This window comes from Lates calcarifer, linkage group LG11, assembly GCF_001640805.2.
Source record: "Lates calcarifer isolate ASB-BC8 linkage group LG11, TLL_Latcal_v3, whole genome shotgun sequence".
Classification (NCBI taxonomy): domain Eukaryota; kingdom Metazoa; phylum Chordata; class Actinopteri; family Centropomidae; genus Lates; species Lates calcarifer.
Genome location: NC_066843.1, coordinates 12,416,131 through 12,441,662, shown reverse-complemented (window position 1 = coordinate 12,441,662; position 25,532 = coordinate 12,416,131). Strand labels below are relative to the sequence as shown.

The 25,532-nt window shown below is 43.2% G+C and overlaps 1 protein-coding gene across 1 annotated transcript in view; it reads right to left on the bottom strand.

Annotated features, from left to right (window-relative positions):
- LOC108880287 (trinucleotide repeat-containing gene 6C protein-like) overlaps window positions 1-24,587 on the bottom strand; it is a 44,953-nt gene extending 20,366 nt beyond the window's left edge. The window contains 4 exon segments of the mRNA XM_051073731.1: window positions 6,293-6,643; window positions 17,521-17,542; window positions 18,247-18,349; window positions 24,379-24,587. Coding sequence (XP_050929688.1) covers window positions 6,293-6,643; window positions 17,521-17,542; window positions 18,247-18,309 — 436 coding nt within the window. The 5' untranslated portion in view covers window positions 18,310-18,349; window positions 24,379-24,587.
- Window positions 24,588-25,532: the final 945 nt, after the last annotated feature.

Genomic DNA, 25,532 nt, shown 5'->3' with positions numbered 1-25,532 from the left:
TCTCCACCATCGCTGCTTCAATCGCACGCATGTCTCCCTCACAATAATAAACACAAAGCATAAGAAAAGTCAACACTGCATCCCCGCAATGCAATGCACTGTTGCTGCAGCTTTAATGTTTAAAAGTCATTCACACAGTATGTAAATACAAGCCACCAAAACAACGCAGAAGCGGCAGACAAGAGAAGAAAAACAGGGCAATAGAAGAAGAAAGGAGGGTGTGAAATACCTGTGGAGATGTGCCTCCCAACCATCCTGTAAAGAGCTAGGTTTTGTGCGACGCAGCGACCATCCTTGTCTCAATATGTCTGCTCGGCTCGCCAAGCTTCTGAGGCTCATTTCTGAAATACTGCCAAGAAGTTGCACAGCTCTTGCGCGGCATGAGACAACCCCCCCCTCCCTTCCTTCCTCACCCCTCATGCTCTGTCCCTCCCACCAACACTGCTTTGGCTGGGTTTCTCCTCTTCTATCTATTGCCTCCCTCTGGCTTTATTTATATCACGCTCTATTCCTATCCTGACAGAGGATATTCTCTCTCACTGGAAAAGCACTGAAAAAAACGCTAGTTGGGGGAAGGGATGGGGAGTGTTGGGGGGAAGTATTGGTGGTGGGGAGGGCTTGGTTAATAGCTGAACGATAACGCCTGGAGACTTTCATTATGCACTCATGAGGCATGAGGTAAAACAAAACAAAAGGGGGGCTTTTCCAGTCCCACCCCACCCCACCCCCATCCTCACATCTTTCAACCTTTCAAAACTGTCACTAAATATTTAGCCAAGACCACTCCATCCGCAATTAGCACTGCCGCCCACAATGGAAAGCCTCATGAATAGCAGTGGCAGGCGAGAGAGAGCAAGAAAAACCTCACAAAAGCTTGCTGCACCCCTTCCGGTGCTGGAATGGCAATTTTCTCACACATGCACGTGTTTATGTATGAACAGCCATATCAGCCAGTTCACACATGATGACAAATATTGGATTTTGTCTGTGACTACAGGCAAGAAATACAGCGATCATAAGCTGCAGGATCAAGTTTTCAGATCAAGTCTTTGTACCTGTGCTTTTTGGGTACATGGCAAGGGCATGAACTGAGCACGCTCACATGTCCTCCTCTGTCAGATAAGAGGAAGACAGGCATTAGATTTAATAGAAGGCATGGAGGGAGAAGGATAGCAGGGGATGGGAGCTTGGCAAAAGAAAAAAAAAAGAGCAGCAGTTTCCTGGATCAAGGCTGGTATTGTTTACAAATGATCCCAGTGCCCACGCAACAACACAATAAGTCAATGTTTGGTAGAGAACAAAGTCTCTTTATGGCAGAGGCTCAGCCCCCCGTGCCTCTCTGCTGTGAGGACCTAGCACGCGGTTAGGTCATGCCGTGCCACTAGATCGCTGTTTGCTCCTTCGTGTGTTAAAATACACACAGTGCAACACACTGGCAAATAGAAAAACACACACCACCTTCTGGATGCTCAGATCAGTGACAAACCTCCTTTCCTTCAGCCTTCCAACTTCTCAGTGGTCATAGTGAGTGGACATGTATGCACAACATGTAGGGTTGGAGTGTGTGTGTACGTATGTGGTAGTTGTGGTGGGGGGTGGCAGGTGGGGTAGATGGGTCAGGTAAAGAGGGATCAAGAGGAATGAAAGTACAAAGAAAAACAGGACAGAAAATGAAGGACAGAGATGGATGTTGAGAGATGAAGAAGGAGGAAGTAATCTAGGAGAGCTGTGTGGGCCTCAGCTGGACAGATCCTGGCTTAATGAAGTCCCTAAGGGGCAGAGAGACTGGATGGTACAGAGCTGACAATGCATGCTGCCAGCCAGATGAACGAGCTCTCTGACGTGCGCTCTCTCTCTCTCTCTCTCTCTCTCCTCTCTCTCTCTCTCTCTCACACACACACACACACGGATGTGGACCACACCTCCCAGGAATGTGCTACCGTCTGTGTTTAATGATCGCACATCCCAATTGTTTTTCATTTGGTGCACTTACAGAGCACATAAAAGCAAGGGTCACATCAGCCAAATAAATATATGCAGTTTTCTATAAAGGTCGAACAAAGTTTGGCTTTAGCTTTACCAGTTTTCAGTTTACTTATTCATAGTAATAAAATTACAGTGCAACCCACTTACTGACTCATTAACTATGTCTAAATTGAAAACTGTTGTGTTTTTGACTGATGCTTGGACGAAACAAGGATTCTGAACACATCAGCTTGGGCTCTGGGAAAAATAATGACTATAATAATGATTTACCTACTTTTTCAACATTTCCATGGATAAAACTATTCATCACTTGATTGAGAAAATGATCAGCCCATGAACTGATAATTACAGTATGTATTAACTGCAGGACTAAATGTGCTTGCATTTTAGCAAAAACTATACTTCATTACAAACATAATACACGTGTTAGAGCAGCTGAGTATCAACTAATCAAATTATTATTAGAGGCTCCATCAAGTAATATGAAACCTGTATGTAAAACAACATTTGTATTAAGAGGTATTATTCAAGCAGGCAGTTGGTATAAAAAAAAAAAAAATACTACCACAGGCATTTTGAAGCACCCATAATTCAAGAAAGTAGAAGATAAAATATTTTTTCCAGTGGATCTATGTTCTGCTCTGTGTGCATGAGGTTAGGGATACTGTACAAAACCAGCTGATTTTTGTGTTGCAGAGATTTAAGGGTCTGAGTGAGGCAGGGTCAGGGCAGCACTGCAACACTAGCCTGCATTTCCTGACACGACAAAGTGGATCAGGAGACAGTGCCAGCTGCCATCAACCGTACACAGAACAGGGAGAGTAGGCCCAGCACACGCACAATACTCAGTGGCTTTTTGTCACTGCTACTGTTGTGAATATGCTGAAGTGGCACAGATAGTTTGCTGAATTGTATTCTTCCTGGAAAAAAAAAAACAAAACAGGGATGACTGGGGATGTACAGAAATGTATGCGAGAAACTCTGTTCTTTGTGGATGTTTTCCCTGCAGCTGCTTCACTGTTCTTGCCATGTTATTATCTTGATATTATCTCAAGGGGAAGAGACTAACGGAGAGACAAAACATGGTTCCTAAAAAGGTACACATCTAAAGACATCTGGCCATCATGTTTGCCTGTGAGTATCTTCTTTCTCCTGCTCCTCTAAAGGATAAACCAGGTCAAGGGCTTTCTCCAGCATGCCAGTCTTAAAATAGCAAGCTCTCTCACGCCTCCTCCACATGAAAGGGCCTTGGGATATGGATTGTTAGCCAAGCAAAAGGCAACACTGGAAGAAGGCTATAATAATGGGAAAACTGACAGACATACATATAGTATGCTGCAGCCTGACTAATCCTGGCGGCCCCGGGGCCAGTGAGGGTATGTGTGAACTGCGGTGTTGGTATAGCGGAGGTGGAGGAGGTGAACACATGTGCATTGCAGAACAACAAGCGCGGCAGAGAAAGTCAGAGGAGCAGAGGCACAGAGCAAGCAAGGCAAGATAGAAAAGAGAGAGAGAGAGAGAGAGAGAGAGAGAGAGAGAGAGAGAGAGAGAGAGACAAAGAGCGAGTGCTGAACATTTGTGGTTAACAGAGAGCTGATGTTTAATCACATCACAAGACGTCCCAGTCCTCTTTGAGGGGATTCCCAAGGCTCTTTTACAGCATCATCAGCAGACTTAAAGAGCACATCAAGTCTAGCCTGCATACACTCTCTCTGTTCTGCACTAGCAAGCTATTAGCACATTAGCTGCACTGTTCTTTTCACTTGACGAGGGCTGTTTGCGTTGAGATGTTTTTTGTTGGTGTCGGCCTCTGCTGTGCTTTGCAAGTACAATGCCTACTGGTACATAAAACCTTCATTACTACTTCATGGGCTTTAACAAGGGGGTGTTAGACAAGTGCAAAAGGGAGAAGCTATAAATCTTGAGTGATATCACCGCCACATTACAGGACTACAAACTAATTCTTTGATTAATTTACAATCAAACTAATCAGGTTGGAAGTGCTGACTGCATTATTGCTACACAAAAGACCAATAAATGTACTTAATTTGAGAAAACAGCCATATGCTTTAAGTGGGATTTCCCTATGACATTTAACTACACGCACATAATGAAACATTTATCCTCATGACTGAACTCTTGTCATGAACCCTGACCATTAAAACACACCAGTGGCTGCTGCTGTTTGCCTTCACTGCAGAGTAATACTGTATGTGTCGAGCCGAGACTGCAGAGGGAGAGAATGTTTGTGTTTACGTGCATACACATGGATACACAGGCCACGTTCATCAGGCCCACTTTTCAAGAGAGACGACATGTGACCGGGTAATGAAAGACGGGGTGAGACGAGGTGGAGTCAGTGGATGGAGAGAAGAGGGAGAGGGGAGGGAATGAATGCAGCCAGTGTGCTTCCACCGCTAGCTATCGTCAAGAAATGAAAGCAGGGAGGGGGACAATCGTATCAGCAGACTGGGTTGTGGGGACAAGAGTGACGGAGGTGGGATTACCTGCGGTGCTCTGTATGCGTGCTAAATAACACTGCTGCATATTTTCTAAAACATGAATTAAGCTGTGAGGTTTTTAAACTGAAACATTAGATGTTTGTAGACACACACTGAGACCCGTGAAGGGGGGGTTCCTGAGTTGCCTTGTGAGTGTTTTTTTTGAATGTTACAGTTAAGCATGGAATATCTGCATGGGTATATGAAACCCTCCCACTGGACTCCTCTCTGACTTTCAATCTGGAAGGTCCTCCTGTCTGTTTGTCTTAATGTAATCAGTCAGTTCAAAGACACACAGAAAGCAAAAGCAGAGCGGGACTGCCAAAGAGGGGCGGAGAGAAGCAGCAGCTTTTACCGTAAGCCATGAGTCACTTCAGCCCACAGTACTGGACCTCTGCCATGCTCGCTCTCTCCTCCTTTCTTTCTTTCCTTCTCACTCTCTTTCTATCAGTGCCAGGTCAGGCTCATATTGCTCCTCCTCCAAAAAACAGGAAATACTGTAGGACTGGTCAGCAAAGCTTAACGAAGAGTAGGAGGTGGTGGTGGAGGAGGAGGAGACGAAGAAAGGATAAACATCTTATTGCCATGGAGATATAGCTGCATTCAAACAGCATCAGAGGGGTTGGATGATGCTCAGACATACACTTCTGTTAAAATGTGTTCTCCTTTCCAGACAATGAAAAGTGCCCAGTCCCCTAAAAAGATTTTTAATCATCGCCATCAAAGAGGAGATGATACTTATGATACTAAAGAACAGAACGATACCACCTGGAAATGCATGAGAACCTGGTTTATTGTGACATGGCAGAGCTCCAGGAAAGAAAATACACACACATACAGAGATAGCCAGCTGTGTTTACTCTCCATCCTCTACCCCAGTACTCCTCTATCCCCATTTCTAATTCCCAGCCAGGCAAGAGGCAGAATGAAAATAAACAACAGTCAGCAGCACCTGTGATGCAAGTACCTTCACACTGCTCTACAGGTACACCACAATTTACAACCACAGTGCCACATAAACAAAACAAGAAAACAAGAGCAGACATAGCCACTGTCATTCAAGAATGCCGATGCCAGTATGTGGAAAACACAAACACTCCCTCCTGATAAGTCAAACAGCTATCAGGATGAGTTCTAAATAAAGACTGCAATGCCATGTGTACAAATAAGTCAAAGTAAGCGAAACCTACATTGAGCACCTTATATGTATTTTAAAAATAATTTGCAATTTCCAACTTAACCTTGAATTGGTCACCCCCCCCACCCCGACTAAGTTTAGAATTGTACCAAACTTGTGTCACATTGGTTGAGGAGCAGTTAGAAGGGCATCCTGGCGGCTGATCAATTGCCAGAGTTATCAAGGACCTGGCTGTTGGGCCATCGGCTTGCATTTGTGGCATGTCAGACATTTTGGTCTTGCAGTCTGACCAGTTCCACGGTCTGATTTTTTAACAGGGCTTCTGTCAAAAGACTTTATGTTCAGACCCATACACTCTAAACTGGCAGGCAGATTAAAATGTGTAGTGAGAGTTAACATAACGTACAGGATTAATAAAAGTGTTCAGTGTTTGTCCAACTTAAAACCACCCTATTTGCTACTGAATTCCACTCACCATTCTCAGCACAGGTAAGTCACATGTCTAATCCAAGTCAGGCCATTAATATATTAAATATATTGTAAATGATCCACAGCAACCCCCACTACCACATCTACTATAGAGATATCTACTAATACCATATGAGCTTGCAAAAACAAAGAATGGACATAAGAGATAGTTACTCGCCAACAGAGTATCTGGGCTGACCTGTAGGAAGGCTGGCTGTGGAGGAAGAGGAGCAGGAGGGAGAGGAGGCTACAGCTGCTGCTGCAGGTTCAGTAGTGCAGGGACGTCCTGTGGTGGTGAGAAGCAGTGTCCCGGAGGGCAGAGGCTGGCCCCTCTTCAACAGCTGCTTGTGCTCCTGCTGGCGGAAGCGAGGGGGCACCTCTCTTGGCGGGTAGCGCTGCTGGAGCAGAGTCTGGGGCTGCTGAGTTGTCTGCGGCTGACCTCCAGAGGGGGCACGCTTGCCATTGCCACTGCTTGGGGGTACAGACGGGACGGCAATGGGGTTGATGGGGGGAAGAGGAAGGGTGGGGTCGAGCTTGGCAGAGTCTGGCACTGTGGAAGTGGGAGGGTGGTGGAGGGGAAGGGGGGAGACAAGTAACAGGGGAGCAGAAATGCAGGGATGGAGGGTGGGGGTGGGGGTACAGGAGCATTAGGCAAAAGCAGAGCTGTTGAGGGCACACTAGTGCCAAAACAATTTTTGGTGGACTAGTTAATGATAGGTAAGTCAGTTGGAAAAAAAACTCTGACACTTTTGGTGATTGTTTGGATGCATTTGTCATGATATTTAAAACTATATTTCATATTTGAATTATATTATTTGCTGCCTTAGCATTATACACAAAAAACAATCGCCAGTACAGCTTGAGTCTTTTCTGGAAAGCTGCTGTGGCTTAGCATTTCCTCCGCTGCTTCTTTTCTAAGCCATATTCACTTTTGGATGAGAACCATGATGTTAAATTCAGAGAGGCAAATGAGGAGACATCTATAAATGCACAAGATTCGCCTGTCTCTCCTGCCTGCTTGAGGCTTGATTCTAGGCAGTGGTCAGTCTAAACACATGGCTGCTCTTTGGAGAACCAGAGGACTGTAATAATCTCAGGGTGGTACTGTAGTAAACCCTCAGCCCTTTGGGATGGCCAAGACACACAACTCTCACGGTCTGCCATGGTGCTTGGTCACAGATTAGAAGTGATGAAGAGGTCAAATACCAGATAATGGACTTAGACCTGCCTGCTGCATCATTGTAGGCTATTGTTTCCATCAGGACAGTACTGTAAAGAGTTCTTAGCCCCATCAACATAAGCTACTCATGGTTTGTGGCAGGTTATGGCCCCTGGAATGATCACCTCTCGGTGCTCTACCAAAGCTGTTACTTATTAACTGCTTCTATGGCTGCTGAAGGCAAGTGCTCATGTCCCACTAGCTTTAGTTACCCTTAGAAACAGAGTGTGAGTCTCCCTCTCTCTCTCTCACACACACCTTGGCTCTGACCAACCATTTCCCATGGTGTGTGTTTGGCTTGAATTCTCGGTCTTATCTTTTTGAAAATTTTAAGCCAAGCTTAAGAGAGGCACTAGTAGCCAAAAAAAATCTCTTTCTATCAGTCTTTCTTAAACCTGCAATAAGCAATGTTTTGGCCACATGGGGGCAGGTGGAGCAGCCAAGTAGTGAACACAACACTGACATTTCATTACCATTTAAGATGATATGGTGAACTTGTTGCCTATTTATACTTCCAAAAGTTCATTGGAGTTGTGTTTCTGGCCATCTGACAAATATGAGTCCAGCATTCACTCTGTTTCAGCTCTGGTCTCTACCAACTCCTGAGTGAAATATCTGACTCTTTAACTGCTAAATCTTCCACCATGTTCACCAGATATAACCACTAACTGTGTCTGTCTGCTGTTTGGTGCTGACCAGGTACTGTACAGTGGGTTTTTAGAGCTTTTTGGATGAAAATAGCCTCCTGCAGCAGCCAAAAACAGCAGTACAAAGATGCTGAAAATAAACCAAACCAGCAAAGTTATGGGTCAGAGAGCTAAACAATGAGCCGAAACTTAGTTTATAGCTCTGTAAAGCCAAGTGGAGCTGCATATTTTGGGTGATACTTCTCTATGTCCATCACAATGAGTGATACCTCTCACATTACACACTGCCATCTGATACTAGAGTCACAATGATTGTTTGCTTATTTTCTTGATTAGTCGTGATGTCTTCAAATGTCTTGTTTTGCCTTAAAAAACATACTGAGTTTAATGCTATAGAAGCTTAATGAAACAAGAAAATGTTTAGATTTGACACCAGTGGTATTTTGACATATTTTCTTTAAAAAGAAAATAGTAAAAAAATATATATATAATATTATATATAATATTAGACATTATAAAAACATTTATTATAGCCAACATATTCTACATTCAGAACTGGGCACTATGAGCATCATATATCACTTTTGTAAAAAAAAAAAAAAAAAAAGAAAAAAAGAAGAAAAAAAAAAGAAACAGAAGATGCCCAAGCTATGAAGCATAAAGTCCTCAGGAGGCTAATATAGTGTAGCTGAATGTGGAAGTGCAAGGTTAGAGGTCACCACTAAGTCAAACAGGATGATCAGCTCGAGGTCACAACACCCGCTGCTGGGTGAGATGCATTATGGGACACAAAGCACACTGGATAATCGCCTCAGTACATTTCATTACATAATAGAATAAGCTGGTAAACTAGAATGTAAACAGGATGCAAAAAATGTGTTTGAAACCTGCACATGCTGTACAAGAACAAACCCAAACATCAGCTGATTGAACATAATGCACACTAAGCCAAAATCTTATTTTGAGTTCTTGCTGGTAATAAAATACCGAGGGGGGGGGGTAGAAAAACCTCGTAAAGGCAGCAACCAAAAGAAAAAGAAAATCTTTGTGTGGCCTAAATGAGTTATAAAGAGCAGTGCTTCGCCATTGGCTGCCATCCCGAGTGTGTGCAGTGAAGCAATGAATAACTTGCACACATGCGGCCAGCCCGACACACACAAAAACAAAGAGTTATGTAATGCTGAGGCCCACACTGAGGGGAGAGGACAGGATAGTGTCGTGGAACATACATTCGCACAGCTTTTTAAATACTGATGGATGTGCTCGCTCACAAATCGCAGCCAACTGCCTCTCTTCCTCACTGCCTGTGTGTGTTTGTGTCTGTCATGAGTGTGCATGTGTGTGTGTGTGTGTGTGTGTGTGTGTGTGTGTGTGTGTGTGGCTGGGGGGGGTTTTCCTATGTAATTTGCCCCCAGTACCACAACCCCTCTGTGGACTCCAACCACTGACAGTCTGATCCAGTTTCACCCATATCTGTCTTTGTGTCTCCCTCTCCCTGCAGGAATCAGGGGGAAGCTTTAGAGCTGGAGCTCGCCTCTCATCGGATTTCTCTACATCTGTTCCATTTCCTCTCCCTTCTTGTGCTCCCCTCTCCCTTTCTCCTTCATTCACTGTGATCTACTATTCCCCTCTTGTCATTATTACTGTATTAAGGGCGGCAGATGGACACAGTCATTTCTGGCCTATTCTCCTCGCTGATTTTAAGAGGTGATTTCCTCTTAAAAACAGAGGACTTTGCGGTTGTGCCACAATGTATAATAATAGTTACGGAGGCGATCGTTATACAGTTGGGACTCTCTGATGTGTGACGTAGATTCTTCTGGAAGCTGGGGGGAAGGGGGAAGCTGGCTGGCTGTTCTGTCAGCCAATCAGAGGGAGGAGACGAGGAGGGAGACGGGAGGGAGAACGAAAGAGAGAGCTGAACGTACTGGAGGAAGGGAAGGAGGTAGAGCAGGGAGGGTGAGTGATGAAGAGAACGGTGTGTATGTGTGTGTGTGTGTGTGTGTGTGTGTGTGTGTGTGTGTATAAGACAGTCTCCACCCCCTTGTGCGCTCCACTGTGAGATAGTCTCACTGCCTGAAACCAGCTTGGGTCTAAATCCGCTTACAATTAGAAGTACTATTTTCCTATAGTATTCCATGCTGCTTCCACGCGAATTATTCTTCTCAAAAGAGCGACGTTGTATACATTCAGTGATATCAATGACATCAAACTGACTGATGCACAACATAAAAATGATCTTATATTTGCAATTTTGTTGCTGATGACAATCATAGATTCATTCTGAGTTAGGGAATCAGGAGATGAAAACAAACCAGCAAATACCTCAGCATTGGAAAGGTGTGGCTCATTAAGCCTTATTAAGTCTCACAGGCAGTGCTTTGGAGAAAAAAAGTGAAAGAGTAAAAAAGGAGATCAGAGTCACTCTCTCTGACAGCCTATTTGCAAAAACACAATCCTCAGCTGTGCGGGTACACAGGAGAATTCCCACTTCATCAAAGATGCACATCAAACCGTGGCCTTGGGGCTGTGTGTGCTTCACACAGAGGAAGACATCCCATTTTCCACTTTAAAAGGGGTCTTAATTTTCTGAGAGAGAAGATGATAGCATGCTTTCCTGACTGTTTAAGACCTAGAGATTGGGGGGGTGGCTGTCTGGGAAGATATCACAGTTGAAGGTAGCAAGGAAGAGAATAATAGTGTAGAGAGCATTAACAACGCTCCCCCTCAGCGTCTTTATCGGGTAAATGCAGAAAAACAGGCCCCATGACCTTGAAGATAAAGGATCCTTCTGTGTGTGAGTTTTACGAGCGGAGGTGCACGGATAGAAACTACTCAAGACCAATGACTGTATAAAAAGATAGACGACAAAGCCAAAACATCTCAATCACCCCCTGGTGGCTGGCTGCAGCATATGTCATAAACCCCGCCCCCTCTATGAACGGACATGGGCCAAAAAAAAAAAAATTCTATGAAATTTTCCAAAAGATGTTTTAGGTTATTTTAGTTGGTTCTTACCATGTTGATGTATGTTTAAGTGTTCAAGTTATTTGATGCTAAAAAAATGCTGTGTGATGTCACAATTGACAGCTGTGATTGACTCGTGATTGGATCAAACGGGTACATGGAGACGCATCGTCCATCTTTATAAACAGTCACTACTCAGGACGAACAGGAGAAACTTGGATTAGCGATGAAGCCCACACACTCCTGATTGTGCATGGGCTGATAATAAAGTGAAAGCTACCTACTGAATAGTTTATGTACAGCATGACAGTAAAACAGAACACGTCACCGAAGGTTTTTTTCCTAAACAAAAGGTGCAACTCTATAGAGAGACAACTTTATAGAGGATTTCAACAAAACTGAATATAATACAAAGAACGAGTCACTTATCACAAGTATTGATACTGGCACAGCTTCAAATGTAGACCTGAGTAAAAGTGCATGGGAGATGGATCACTGCCTATTCCAATACTATCAGCACACTTCTGCCTAGAGGTTTAATAATAGCACCATGCTGACTCTGCTTTCCATTCATCAAAGTGGGTCGCCTTGCTCTTGGGTAGAGCGTACACAGATATGTGTACAAAAGTTCAGTTTTTGAGTGATTATAACCTTTTCAGACCTGGGCCAAGTTGAGGCCTGAATAAAGCTTTTACAAAGTATGACCAGAACATCATGTTGTTCTAAACAGGGTCCAGCAGGATGCAAGCGTAGTTTCTTGTACTGTCATCCTATCAAACAACAGGCATGGTCTACTACAGTTTGATAGACAGGTTCATGTTTAACAAAATGGTAGACCCTAAAAAGAATTGACCACACTGTCACAAATTCTGCAAAAATCCTTGTGAGAAAATGAAGCTGAACAAAAAAAATACAATCTGAAGGGAATGTGGAAGTTGCAGATTTAGTTACCCTACACTGAATCCAACACCAAATATATCCCTTTTTTTTGAGTAAAAAGGTGACTATATCCCTTTCATCCATGTGTATCAAATTTTTAGAAATTCTCCAGGATGAGGGTCATCTCACTGTATTACAGGTGTATCGTGTAGCTGGTGTTGCTGCCAAACTGTCAAAGTACACTCCTCCGACTGAAGTAAAAACGGAAACATGGAAATTACTAGATCCTTATCGGATGACTAATAAAGACGAGGCTGGAGAAAGAGTACCAGCGACTCATGAGCGATGAAGCGAGGCATGTCTTTAGGGTTCTTCATCTCCTTCCTCCTGCGGGCTTTAAGATGTGAGCAGTGCACCTCGTAAGAGAGAAGATTAAAGGGCTTAATTAGAAGTGAATAAATATGACACTGTAGTTAAGAGGGAAAACCCTCCCTTGCTGCATCACATTTAAAAGCACTTAATGTCTGACAGCATAGTATAAAAGAACACTAGGCTATACCTGTATAGATCAGAGGTATCTGAATGGAGCAACAACATCACACGCCTATGTGGTGTAATAAGCCAACATCAGCTCCTCTCTCCAACAACAATCACTCTGGTCTTTTCTCAACAGAACTATTCTCGACCTGCAGATGTGTCATTGTCAAAGCTGATGGACCGGGTTGTGGAAGACTGCTGTTCTCAGAAGATGGGCGAAGGACAGAGACAGAAAGCTTCCCTGGACTCATCACTTCCATGTCCCCGGCCTTTTGTGCCAACAGCTGCAGGCAGACCAGATTCCACTGTCTGTTATGATTTAGAGGAAGTGATGTGTGAAAGAGAGTGGAACATCCTGTCCTCCTGACCTGTGCAGCACCCGCTGGGCCAACAAAGTCGTTAAAAAAGCTTGAGACCACAACATTAGCTTCAAACAGAAACTGCAAGAGGCAGCAATTTTTTCTGAGGGAGAAGTGCCACAACCATCTTATTATATTGCACAAGCTGCCTTCAAACTAATCAAACTCTTAGTACAAATATGCCTTTGACATATTTCTACAGTATCGAGTTGAAAAAAAAAAGGTTAGTCTGTCCAAAATATATTTTCAGATTTAACAACCTAACTTCTCTGTCATAACCAATACATCATCACAGCTCACATAACAGCCAACTCTAGAAATTCTCAAAACACCCTCCTCTAATTATACAACTTACACCACTGGTATACATTATAGCGTGAAAAGACCAGGTCAGCTGTGTTAATGACAATTTTGTATACTGAAGTGACAACACATTTACTGGCAATAGGCTCATGTGCACAATTTACAGTACAACACTCTGCAGAGGCACAATCAGGCCGTTACCTCTGGTGCTCTTTAAAGTGTAGTTAATCATCACTGCTGCTGCATCCGTTTAAACAGTGCTCCTTGGGATAAGACATGGAAAAGAGGCGTTGACGATGACAAGAGGCACACGGGTATAAATTCCCCCCTGATAGCACCACAATTTATGAGTCTCCAACACAAAGCGCTGGGCGTAATTAAGGGAATGTGAAACGGCAAATTAATCTGTTATGAAATTACTGCCGCGACACTACTTTATAATAATGTTATCTTTTATTGCACTATGTAAATGTGTGCCTTGATGTGTATGTACATTGCCCCCCACCCCCCAGTCTTTGATAGGGATAAAAATGCACAGCATGAACAGAAACACAACAGCTCATTAACCCTTAGACATTAACTCAAGTACAGCTTGTTGATGGCAAAAGGCCTCTGCTCTGCTGTGGGACACGGTAGCTGTGATGGGACTGATGACTCTGTTACACTCTGTAATCTGGTACTTTCCCCAGGATGGTGGGTCAGTAGTGTAACAGGAACTGACTATTCAAAGTTGTGATGTTACAACATGTCTGGGACATGCACAGATACAGGTTTGTAATGTTGACTTGACCTGTGATACAGTAATGACAGACAGCATCCCCACTACAGAGAAGATTCATCAAACGTTTCTTCAGACCATAGATTTCTGAGTGAATGACATTTACATTGATGCTATCTGAGTATGGCTTTTATGTTAAAAGAAAAAAGCCCCAGCAAGTTAAGACCTTTAAAAAAAAAATAAATGCCACATACAATGCAATTTGATACCTGTTTCACGAATTGCCGGCCAAACTATGAAAGAGTATCTATGAAAGAGATATCTAATAATTTCTTATTAGATACCATTTAGTAACAATAATTCTGATGAAATAATTAATTACATTAATGTGACCTAGATCCAGATAAGCCGTAGAAAATGAATGGATGGATTAAATAATTAAAACAATAATTTAAACTTCATTTCAATTTTTGCTTAAGTCTTGACTTTGTGAATTCTGAGCTGATGAGTAGCAGCAGTAGTGACAGTGTTTCCTACAGGTCTGATGGTGCGGACTGAAATTTCACAGAAAGGACTGAATTTCCTGTATGCACAAATACACAGGTACAACAACTGCACTTTTAGTTTATATGTGTATAATGCCTGCAATCAGATACCAAAAAATTTTATAACTAACATCTGACATGTTCACCTGCAGCAAGCAAGAGAAAATATTAGCATTTTTAAAAGTTGAATTTAACACTTTGTAATATCTTCTACAGCCTTTTTTCCAGGAAAATGTCCCAGAAATTTTCAAGATCTGCAAATACCTTGAGTTCAGTTCATTTGGTCTGCACCAAAAAAAAGGAATATATTGTATATATTTTTGCCTTTAAGTTCTGGTCCAGTTTGTGTTCAGACTGTTATTTTTGTATAAACACAATGCGTTGTAAGCATGACCTAATCCAGACTGACAGGTAACTCACTGATTGGAAAGTTTTGGTGCCTGTCATTTTACATCATCAGTGCTAGATGGACTCACAGGGGAGAATGTCATGCTGTCACTCATGTGCTGATATGCACATGCATATCTGTGGTTGCCAAATTATTTGCATAAACATATACATGGCTTATACAGATCACATAGGAAATCAGTTGCTGACCAATTCATGATCAGCAGATGCATTTAATAGTGGTTGAGGTTTTTAAATCATATCATGCTAAAATCGCATATCTAAATCCTGTGGTTGGTCTGCTTTGCTTTCAAACCACAAACGAACCGTGCCGGCATTCACTTGGAAGCGGACTGAGACCCTGCTTTTAAGGCAGTCTCAGTTCAGCAGAGTTCAGTGTACAGCTTTCACACCATAGTTTGAATATATAAAACAGCTCAGGTGTGACAGTACCCTTATAGGTATTTTGGTATTTGAAGGTGAATGTGCTGCATTTGCTTACGAACTTCACAACATTGTCAGTGTGGACTGGTGAGGAGGAGTCGGTGTAGTATTTGTGAGTAGTGAGGTGAAACTATGTGTGCAGCAGAGGCACACAATGTTCATATGCTGCTGATGTTTGCCTGTCACATCAGGAGACTGAGTGAGAGAGAGAGAGAGAGAGAGAGAGGAGAGAGAGAGAGAGAGAGAGAGAGAGAGAGAGAGAGAGAGAGAGAGAGAGAGAGAGAGAGAGAGAGAGAGAGAGAGTCACAGAAACGAGCCAGCAGAAATATCCTACAAAGGGCCCCCTCAGCTGTGCCGGCAAACAGGAAACTAGAGTGCATTCTCACAGTTTCACATGGCTCCGTCTGTTTCTTTCACTCACACATGCCTTCTTCCAGCTCTCTCAAATTAACTAAAAGGCTTTGCGTTTTTGCGGCCACCTTTCTACACTTTGCACAAATCTAACCACAACAATTCCTCCCATCTCATCCCTCACAGCCCACCTTCTGCTGCTGTCTTTTCCCTCTGCTCCTTCTTCCTGTTGGTCCCAGGGTGGGCCTCTCTGCTAGACCAGACAGGAGGTGGTGTAGTGTTACTATGGTGCTCAGGGTCTTCCTAGAGATCTCCTGTGTATGGATGCCTGTTTATTCAGCCTCCATGCAAGCCCTGTTCTCCTAATTAGTTCCCAGCATACCCTGCATTAGTATCACAGACAATCTGTCTCCCTTAGTTGATTAGTCAATTAATCACTCATTTTGTTAAAAAGGGTTTTCACAATAACATTTAGAAATATGCTTTAAGAGATCCTTTCAATTAAAATCAACTAATTCATAAGTCAAAGAAATCCTATGAGACTGACCACAGCATCACAGGATGGGAGACAAAGGTATGGACCCAATAGAGGACACAAATATGTACAATGTGCAAAAGAGTCAAATGTGACATTTAAAGGCAAAGAAGATCACAGTAAATTGAGATCACGGCACGTTGCTGCTATGAGCAGCAGCCAAGAGAATAATTGTGCAAATCACAGCCTCGTTTGAAGATGGGGAGAAAAGAGCAGTATATAGGTCAATTTGCAGATGCAGTGAAATAACACAAAGTGGATAAGAGACAAAGAAAATACTAACACAGCTCGCCCAGATCACATTCATTAGTGCAGCAAACTGTGAGGGGCTGAGGGTGACTCAGACAAGAGGAATAAGGGATAGAGGGGGGGCACCTCTGTGACATTACAGTCTCATTAACTCATCCTTCGGGGAGAGAGTGGGAGGTCAAGGCACTGACCCTTGACAACAGAGTTCACGGTTGCATGCAGCCATGAGAAGAGTGCACAAGTCAACGTACTCCTTTTTACTCATTTAAGCAAATTTGAACACAGCTTTTGGCAAAAAAAATGCCACAAAGGCACTCATTTGTAATTAGGCGTCCATTCTCTTGCTGCCATTAAACTGCAGTAAGGCCAATCTGCCAGCGTCTACCAGAAGTTCTAATCAGATTTCGCCCTGCCTGTCCCTCGCAAGACATTAAGTCCCTCTCCCATCTGCCTGCTTATCCCAACAAGGAGATCTGCTCCTGGGCTAACTGACTGTCCATCACTGCCCACCCGCCTCTCTCTGGTCGTTAAGAGTTTTGGCTTGGGGGAGACAAATTGGAGAGCGGGACTGCAGCTGCCACAGAGCAGGAGTTCAAAACCTGCAAGCTAAGCACACTCTTTCCTACAGAAGTCACCTTTTAGACAACTTTATTCACCTCTCTTTCTCTTGTTTGTTTGGTGCTTATTTCACTCTGTTTTTTCTCTCTTCTGAGATTCCTCCTCACCTCTACCCTCCTAGGTATGCCTGAGGAGCCCACGGGGAGGCCTGAGGAGCAGCTGCAACATCCCCATGCTCCTTATTAGTTTTGTATGGGCACCTGGCCTCCATTTTGGCTCAGGTAGTATGGACCACCTGGCTACTGTTAATGTTCTCAGTTAAAGGTGTTTGTTGTATGCTTCTCATACAAATTGCACAGCACTGAACAGAGGGCAATTTGAGTCTCGATGGCAAAAACAGGAATCCTACACAGACTTACTGAGTTATCCATCTCATTTGAAGGACAAGGAAATTAACACACCCGCAAATTCAGCTTCCCTTCTGTTTGAAAACATCATCTAAACTTCAAGGTTCATGGCAGAGCACAAACATCTGAGTATAATTTTTTCTGCACAGAGAAAACTTGTGTTATTGCATGTGCAGCACTTTATGACACTAAACAAAGCGAGATTTACCCTTGCAGGCAAAAAGCATACTTGATTAAAGGATTAACTGTGAAGTACCAATTTTATATGGGTGGTGCAAAGTACATTAATTAAAAAAGTGAAATACAAGTAGTCACAACTCACCTTTGGTTATCTGTTCTGTGGCCTGAAAAAAAGAGAAAATATATATTAGCAATAGAAATAATCATAATAAGTATCTTTTCCATGTATTAGTTAAAACTGTGGGTCTTAATGTAAACGTGTGATCAACGTCTGAGTGTCACTGGCTGCCTCGCCAGCTGCACAACTAGCCAGGGAAATCAGAACAAAATGTTCAGGGGCTGGTTTTGCTCATCTGTTGAAATGCTAAGAGGTTCATGTTCCTTCCTACTGCTCGATGGGGTGAAAGGGTTCATTGGGCTTCTTGCTAGAGAGAGTAAAACAGATAATGCTCCTCTCATAAGATACATGAACATACTTTTACCACCACTGAGAAAAAGGTTCAAGGTTACAGATTACATACATACTGAGAACAGCAGGCTAGCCAGTTAAGCTAACACTGAAAACAGACCCACTGAAGGAAACAGTGAGGATGAGGTGTAGAATTGGGGAGGGGGGTTCAGGGTAAAGAAGAGGATAACAAGTACATAAAGTTGCGGTCAGCTTTTCCTTTGGAAACACACAAGACAAAATGCATGTCCCCAATCTGAGTGTGACAAATGTGATGTAACTGCAGAGAAAACACCTGAGCGTACTGGAGAGCTGCCCTTGGTTGTGCACAGTATCTCACCTGCTGCTTCTGATAAAAGCAGACGTAATCAAAGCTAAAAGTTTAGGGATGTCTGTCAAAAGAGACTAAAAAAAGCTTACCTTTTTCTGAGCGGCTTCCTTCTTTTTCTTCTCTTCTTGCTTTTTCTTTTTCTTATCTTCCATCAAATGGTTCTCTTCTCGTGTGTTTTGCTTCGTCTCACAGCTTAAATACCAGACAAAGAGAGAGAGACGGACATAGTTTTAATACCAAACACCAGCTAATGAGAAAGGTAATGTGCCTCAGCAGGTGGATACCTGCAATTTCTGTACATTGCATTGTTCAGTTGTTGCTCTCCAAGGAAATATCTGTATTGTCAGTGGCTGCTGTTGTAACACACTAAATCACATGTGTAGTAATTCAACCACCTGACAGAAGAATGCAAGCTTGTTTTGCACTTCACTCTTAAGCTGCGTATTTCCTGACAAACTGATGTTTTGAACTGTGTACAAGTGCTGTGCTTTAGTTTGGTGGTCTTTGGGGTTGCTTCTGGAAACCATTAAGGAGGCCTTGCAGGTCTAGTATAGTGAGGACCAATGAGACGAGGGCCCCATTCTTTAGTCTCCACACCCAGCCAGGGCAACAGATCCCAAAGCAACTAATGTGGGGGCAGACCACAGAAAAAAAAAAAAAAAACATGCTACTATTCTGGGTTGCAGAAGATTTTCTGTACACCTTTCATCTGTTAACAGAAACCACCAACACCTTCACTACCTGGTTCTGAGAGGAAACTTGCACACAACCTGACACACACAACCTGAAAACCACCAGACAATGTCCCATTGTTTCATATGCAACTGCATGTGAAACAAATAACTAAATAACTACTAATAACCAGGTTTTTTAAGGACTGCAGTAAGAGGAACTAGTCTTGAAAAATACATACATAGGAATCAAGTTCTTTGAACCTTGGTTGTGAGATTGAACATAAAACCATCAGCCTTTTTCTCCTGCCAAGCCTATGCTGCTGCAGGCGACAGCAGTGTGTGCCATTGCCTGGCAACAAGCACTCCCTGAGGCCCTAGTGAGCAGTCAGGTGGAGACAGACAGCGCCCTTAAGCAACACGCTGAAATCAGGTTGTGGATGTTCAATAATGGAATCGGAAAACTGAGAAGAAGGGAGAACTTGGACAACCAAAACACATTTCAGTACAAATCTAAGCAACTGAGCCTTTGGAGCATGTCATGAACGTATGCATGCAAGGCAGACATCCTCAAATGTCTCATTTTGTCTGACCAACAGTCCAACACCCAAAGATTTTCAGTTTACAATGATACAAAACAGAGAACATGCTCACCCTCAAGAAACTGCAACCAGGGAATTTTTGGCATTTAGGTTTAAAAATGACTGAAATGATTATTCGATTATCAAATTAATTTCTGATTAATCTTCTGTTGATCAACTAAATGATTAATCAACCAATTGATGCCGCTCTATGTGAAATAATTTTTGGGTGCCTTCTCTCAAATATTATAGGATTACAACAACATTTTCGCCCCTTTCATGACAAAAACAGGAAAAATAAAAAGTAAGAACCAAGAAATCACCTACACACATCAGGACTGATTATCTCAATTCAGTGAGATACATGGGCTTATGAATTAGAGGAAGAGGCAGCGCTGGAACATCTGGTAAGATTTACCTGTTAACAGAAAGGCAACATTTCTCTGTGGCATAGGCAGTTCAGCTGTTTTAGCTGAGTAATTCCTAAATGTCACTGATTCTAATCAAGATGATTAATACAAACTATCAGTTCTATCAGTTTTAAAGTTCGATACAGCGAGTCACTCTCGTTTTCTATATGGCTGAAAGGAGCCTGAATGGTATGGAAAGTTGAGCTCAGGTGATAAATTACAAGGGGTTGTGACTGCTTTCAAATTTTGAAGGAGATTTTCTGATCTCACAGTGTGCATCCATGCTTTGTGAACTTGACAACATCAGCCGACAGGGTCACCACGGGCAAGCCTCCCATTCACATCAGACATCAGACCACAATATCTGTTCTTTAAAGCCTCACGCTGCCATCACAGGTGGAGAAATTGTTACACAGTCCAGTAAGTGAAGAATCAAATTAGAGCACTGTTTGTGTTTCCTTTCATTAGGGGGGAAACCTGTGCATTCTTCCCTCTGTGCACATTGTTAGTAGAAAGTCTGTCTTGGAATCATTTCAAATGTCTAATGAGGCGCAAATCACACAGTGAAAGAAACAAACAACTAAATAAATGAATACATAACTGGAATCAGCCCAGAACCTGCTTTAATATACTACAAATGCTTTGATAAATCTGGGAGACATACTTTAGATGAATTAACTGTAAATCAGTTGGTTCAAGAGCAAAATTAATCCCATCTTGCTGCCTAATGTCTTTGAGAATTTGAAAATACTATCAGTAACTACAGACAGTAACAAATTCACTGTATCATTTTTAGACAATATCACTCAAACGCCCACTGGGCCTCCTGGCTAGCTCAGCACATGCCTTCAACAGAGGACTGAACAGTGAACTGAGCCAATCTTGCAGCACTCCAGGCCTGATGGGTCAAAGGAGCAGCGACAAAAAGAAGCTGCAAGATAAACTGATAGACTGATAGTATCCAGCGATCAGGTTGTTGGAATTTACTTCCACACAAAAATGCTCCTACCGCCATTCACCTATGTACCAAATCACATCATAAACACTCATTTTTACCCCCAATGGGTTGATATGGAACCTGCTGGTGCAGCTGCCATAATAAATATAGCAGGTGCTGCTCCTTTCAAAGGCATCACTGGGCTTGCGTTATGAAGGATCAGAGGATAAGGGAGATGCTCCAGTTAATGTGAGCTGCTGTCGGCCTCCGACCCGGATGAGGAGAGTGAGTGCCGGGCAAAGCGTCAAAACGATTTCAGTTTAAGAAACATTTGGTCCCTGAGCAGGACAGAGAGAGTCTCTCCCAATGAGGGCTGCCGTTTCATTTCCTAACATCTGCCTGGCTTGGACAGATGTGCTTCCCCTAGGTTCAGAGTGCTGACTGATGCTAAGGATACAGAAATGGTACCTACTGCCCACTTGGATGCTGCTGCACCTCTGGTAATATAGTGGCAGTATGTGGATAGGTGGAATGTACAACTTTAATTAAACCATTATTCAAAGATAGACTCTCCCATCCATTACTGATTATGTTTTTGAAATAAAACAATTTTCAAGGAGCCCATTTCTTTCAAATGTATATTAGAGCATTAATGATTATAACACAAAGTGTGTCTATAAATAGATAAAAATCACACAGAGCTGACTACAACTGTGCCTTTTTGATTTGATGTTTACTGGTAGCAGCAGGCTGAGCTACATCAAGAGCAGCCGATCGTAGCAGGAAAAGCACGGCGAGTTCCGATATGAAGGATGCAGGCCAATGAGCTCAGCTGTGTCGTGGAATTACACCCTCCTGTCAGAACAACAGGATTAGAGCTCAGTGTCCCTCTTAAAACCAGACACTCACTCCGCTGACAAAGGAAGGCAAAAGGAAAAAAAGGAAAACAGTCAGACTGGGGAGAGACCAAGGACAGACTAATAAAAGCGGATGTAAAGTTGATAGAAAATCAAGCAGAGACAGAGAGGAAGGAGAGACAGCGTGTGCAAGGTGAACTGTGGACATGTAAACGCCTGAGTGCCCCACACTGAAGCACTGAGGATGAGGGGGCTATGACTGATGGGGCTGGTTTCGTGCATATGTGCGAGAGATGGGGGAAGGGGTGCTAGACGGCAGTCGCTGGGCACAGAGCCAGGAATGCCATCGCTTCGAGCCAAACAAGAGCGCGACGAGCCCTTGGGAGAGCGCTTGCTAGCAACCACAGCAGCAGCAGCCGCCGCCACAGCAATGGCAAAATGTGCAGCCCCTCTCTGCTTGTCTGTGCAATCCCACATTCGGGCAACATGGTTTTTAAACTAGCTCTGAAAAATATATATTGCGCTACAGTGACAAGCAAGTTTTCAAATGCATGACCTCAAATGCACCATGGAAAAAAAAAAACATAACAAAAAGCAAAAGACCAAGCAGTCACTACTACCTTTGTGTGAAGGTTTAAAAACTGCTGGGTAAGCACTGACAAAGTCCTTGTGCTCTGCAAAGAGGATTGCAGTCTCTTAAGTACTTGAAGCTATTCTCAGTGTGGTCATGTTAATGCTTTCTGACCTGGGCTAACAACGAGGAAAAAAGAAACTTATGCTGCGCTCGTAGTGCTCTGAACAGGCCCTAAAATAACTCGTATGGCCACACTCCAAGAGTTGCTGCCTCCAGTCCCAGTGTCAGTTGTCTGCTCCAACAGTAATGGGAACGCTTTCACAAGCCCGGTTGACAATTTATTGGTCTAAGAGATCAAAGAACATCACTAACAAATGTCTTATTAAACTCCAATCATGTAGCTTTCTCACTATTTCCACATTTGTCTTTGTAAATCGAAAAAAATCAAGCCTGTGTGGAGAGCTCACTTAATGTTTTTACTTCTGCACAGGATGATTGAGAAAACGTTTTAAAGTAGCATTTATCTAAAAAATACTGCCAAGAGTCTGACACCTCTTTACAGAGAATTAATACTGAAAATGATAGGTGCTCTTCTAACAGCCTTAAAGAAGTCATCTGTAGAAAAATCTACTCTAGCTACTCTAGCTGCCAACGCAGAATAAATGGAGCTAGCATTCAGGCAAAACAGCTTTTTAAAAACATTTAAACAAGAAATATCTCTTTGGCAGCAGTAAACTGCTGTTCACATAATGCAAGCTCATCATTTCCACTAAGGACTCCAGCTAAGCATCTAATCACTGACACCAAACAACCCCGCCAAACCAGATGACACAATCTGGCAAAATGCCCCTTAGCCCTCTAGTCCAGTGCTAAGTAAAGGGCCATCAAGAGTTTTAAACTGAAAAAGGGGGGCTATGACCTAAGCTGTATAGTAATCACAGTATTTAGCGGCCTGTTTTTGTTATCAAGCCCCCTTTGGTGCCTCTCTGTGAATACACACTGCTCTCTTTCAGAGGCTTGCGTGCTGACTGGGGGCCCCTGACCCGGCAGGGACAGAAAAGACCCCCCTCCCCTTTTCCCTTTACCGCCACCACGGCCACTTCATCCCTTGCCAGGCACAGACCCCCAAATTTGGGACTCTAACACACATCGGTAAAACACCGGGCCTCAGAGCTTACGTCAGCCTGCCCTCTTACATGCATCGCGGTGCTGGCATTCCCAGTCTACACACACACTGCCCTCTCTGTGGAGTGTGTGTGCCCGCTGCAGGATGTCAAGCTGCAGCAGGGGCCGTGCAGCGATGGCTGTCTGAATGGTGGTGGAAGCAACAATTGATGGATCATATGTCAAGGTTTGCACAGCTCTGGACTAACAAGTTATACAGTTTATAAGATACCAAGCAGTCTGGCTACAGCTTCAACAACCATCAGCAAGAGAGAAGTCCCTAAACTCAGCATTTGTATTTTCTGCATAAGAGAAGCCCCTTTGCCAACATTTCTTTAAAAGTAAAGACCAGCAGTTACCAAACTACCTAGCTATCCAGTGAGTGAATAGCTGGAGGGATAAGGACGCACAGGCAACAAACACTCCTAGTAAAAGCAGCTGGAAAAGCAGCCGTATGTAGACATGAGTGCAGCACTGTAGGTAAACTCGGCTTGCTAATGCGTTTACTGCCAGTCAGGTGATGCATGATAGGTCCAGGCAGCTCTCTCTCTCTCTCTCTGCAGCACGGAACACATCTTGTGAGAATAAGCTGCAACAACGCATCCATGCAAACTCTCCTACACACCAGTGCAACAGCAGGCGCTCAACCAATGCCTGCCGACCTACTACAAATACGACAACTCATCGAGCAGCAACACAGGGTGCCCTTGAATCGTTTGAACCGTCCGACTAGTTCAAGCACGAAGCCAGTGTCAAGAAAACCCACACACAACCCCGTGCTAAGGTCAGTAACCCGTGCACAGGCGAAAAAAATAACGACTGCAGTTGTCGGTGGCAACTGCGATAAAAGAGCACTCGCAGCAAAGACAACACTGATGTCAAAGTGGGCTGAGCTGAAAATATTTTCACTCCCTTTTCCCAGCTGCCATTTTTAGCTTCTAAACGCCGCATATTTTCCTTAAGTGTGAGACGACGAGGCACAAATCTGTCGTGCTAAGCGTCCCAAAGGGGATAATGAAAGTCCTACCATGAAGCGTTCAGTAGGTTCTCGTTGGCAGCGGAGCCTCTGCAGCCATTTTGTAGTAACTGACCGGAGCAGGAGCTCGAGACGGTTGAATCGGTGGTAACGGGGGGAGGGGGGTGGAGCTTCACCTTGCCACGTGACCTTCAATAACAAAACAAACTGGTCCCGCTCCCCCTCCCTCCCTCTACCTCTCACCCCATCCCCGGTGCGCCACCCCCGGCGTTTCCATGACAACTGCAGCCCCTCCATCACTGCCCCTCTCTGCACTGACGCGCACGAGATGATGCCCCAGTCACACACACACGCACACTCACAAACACACACACACACACACACACACACGCACCTTACGTACGGTATCTAGCGACGGAGGAAAGTAAGTAAGTATACGAGTCAACAAAGTGCGTGTGAAAAGTGAATCGTCCTGTGGGGATAAGTATAATGGCATTTCTCTGCTTTCAGTTTGTGAAGCATGGAACCTGTACTGTGTTTTTACACCAACAGAGGGCATAATTCCTAATGTAGCAAGGTACCTGCAGGTCTTGAAAAGTTTTGAAAAGCATTGAATATAATTCCTTCAAAAAAGTCATTAAAAAGTCTTACATTTACTTCTTTAAAGCCTTAAATATTTCCTCTTGGCTTTAGATTAAGTTAACATTGGCTGATCCATCCATCCCTTTTCTGCTCCTTGTCTGGGTCCAGGTCACATTAATTTAATTAATTATGTCATTAGAACTGATTGTTGTATACTTCTTTCTAAGTACTGAAAAATAATATTTATAATTAATATAATAATAATAATATTAATATATTAAGAATATATAATAATAATAATATTTATAAGAAAAAAAATCTACAATAAAAATAAATAATTCAAGACCATTTCCATCATACTTTCATTTGTTGGCTGGTATGACTGTGAAACAGGTATTAGGTAAATTGTATTCTTGTGGTATTAAAAATACCAATTACAAGTAGTTAGGCCTTAGACACTTTACAATTATCAGTATTCAAAGTGACAAAAACAACAAAAATGAGTCCTGATAACTTTTTTCATTTCAATTTTCATCTGTGATTCGTCACAAACTGAGAAAGCTGTTAACTTGTTCTTTATTGGGGGAGTGCAGGAAAACCAAATTTCAGTCGATGCTTACTTC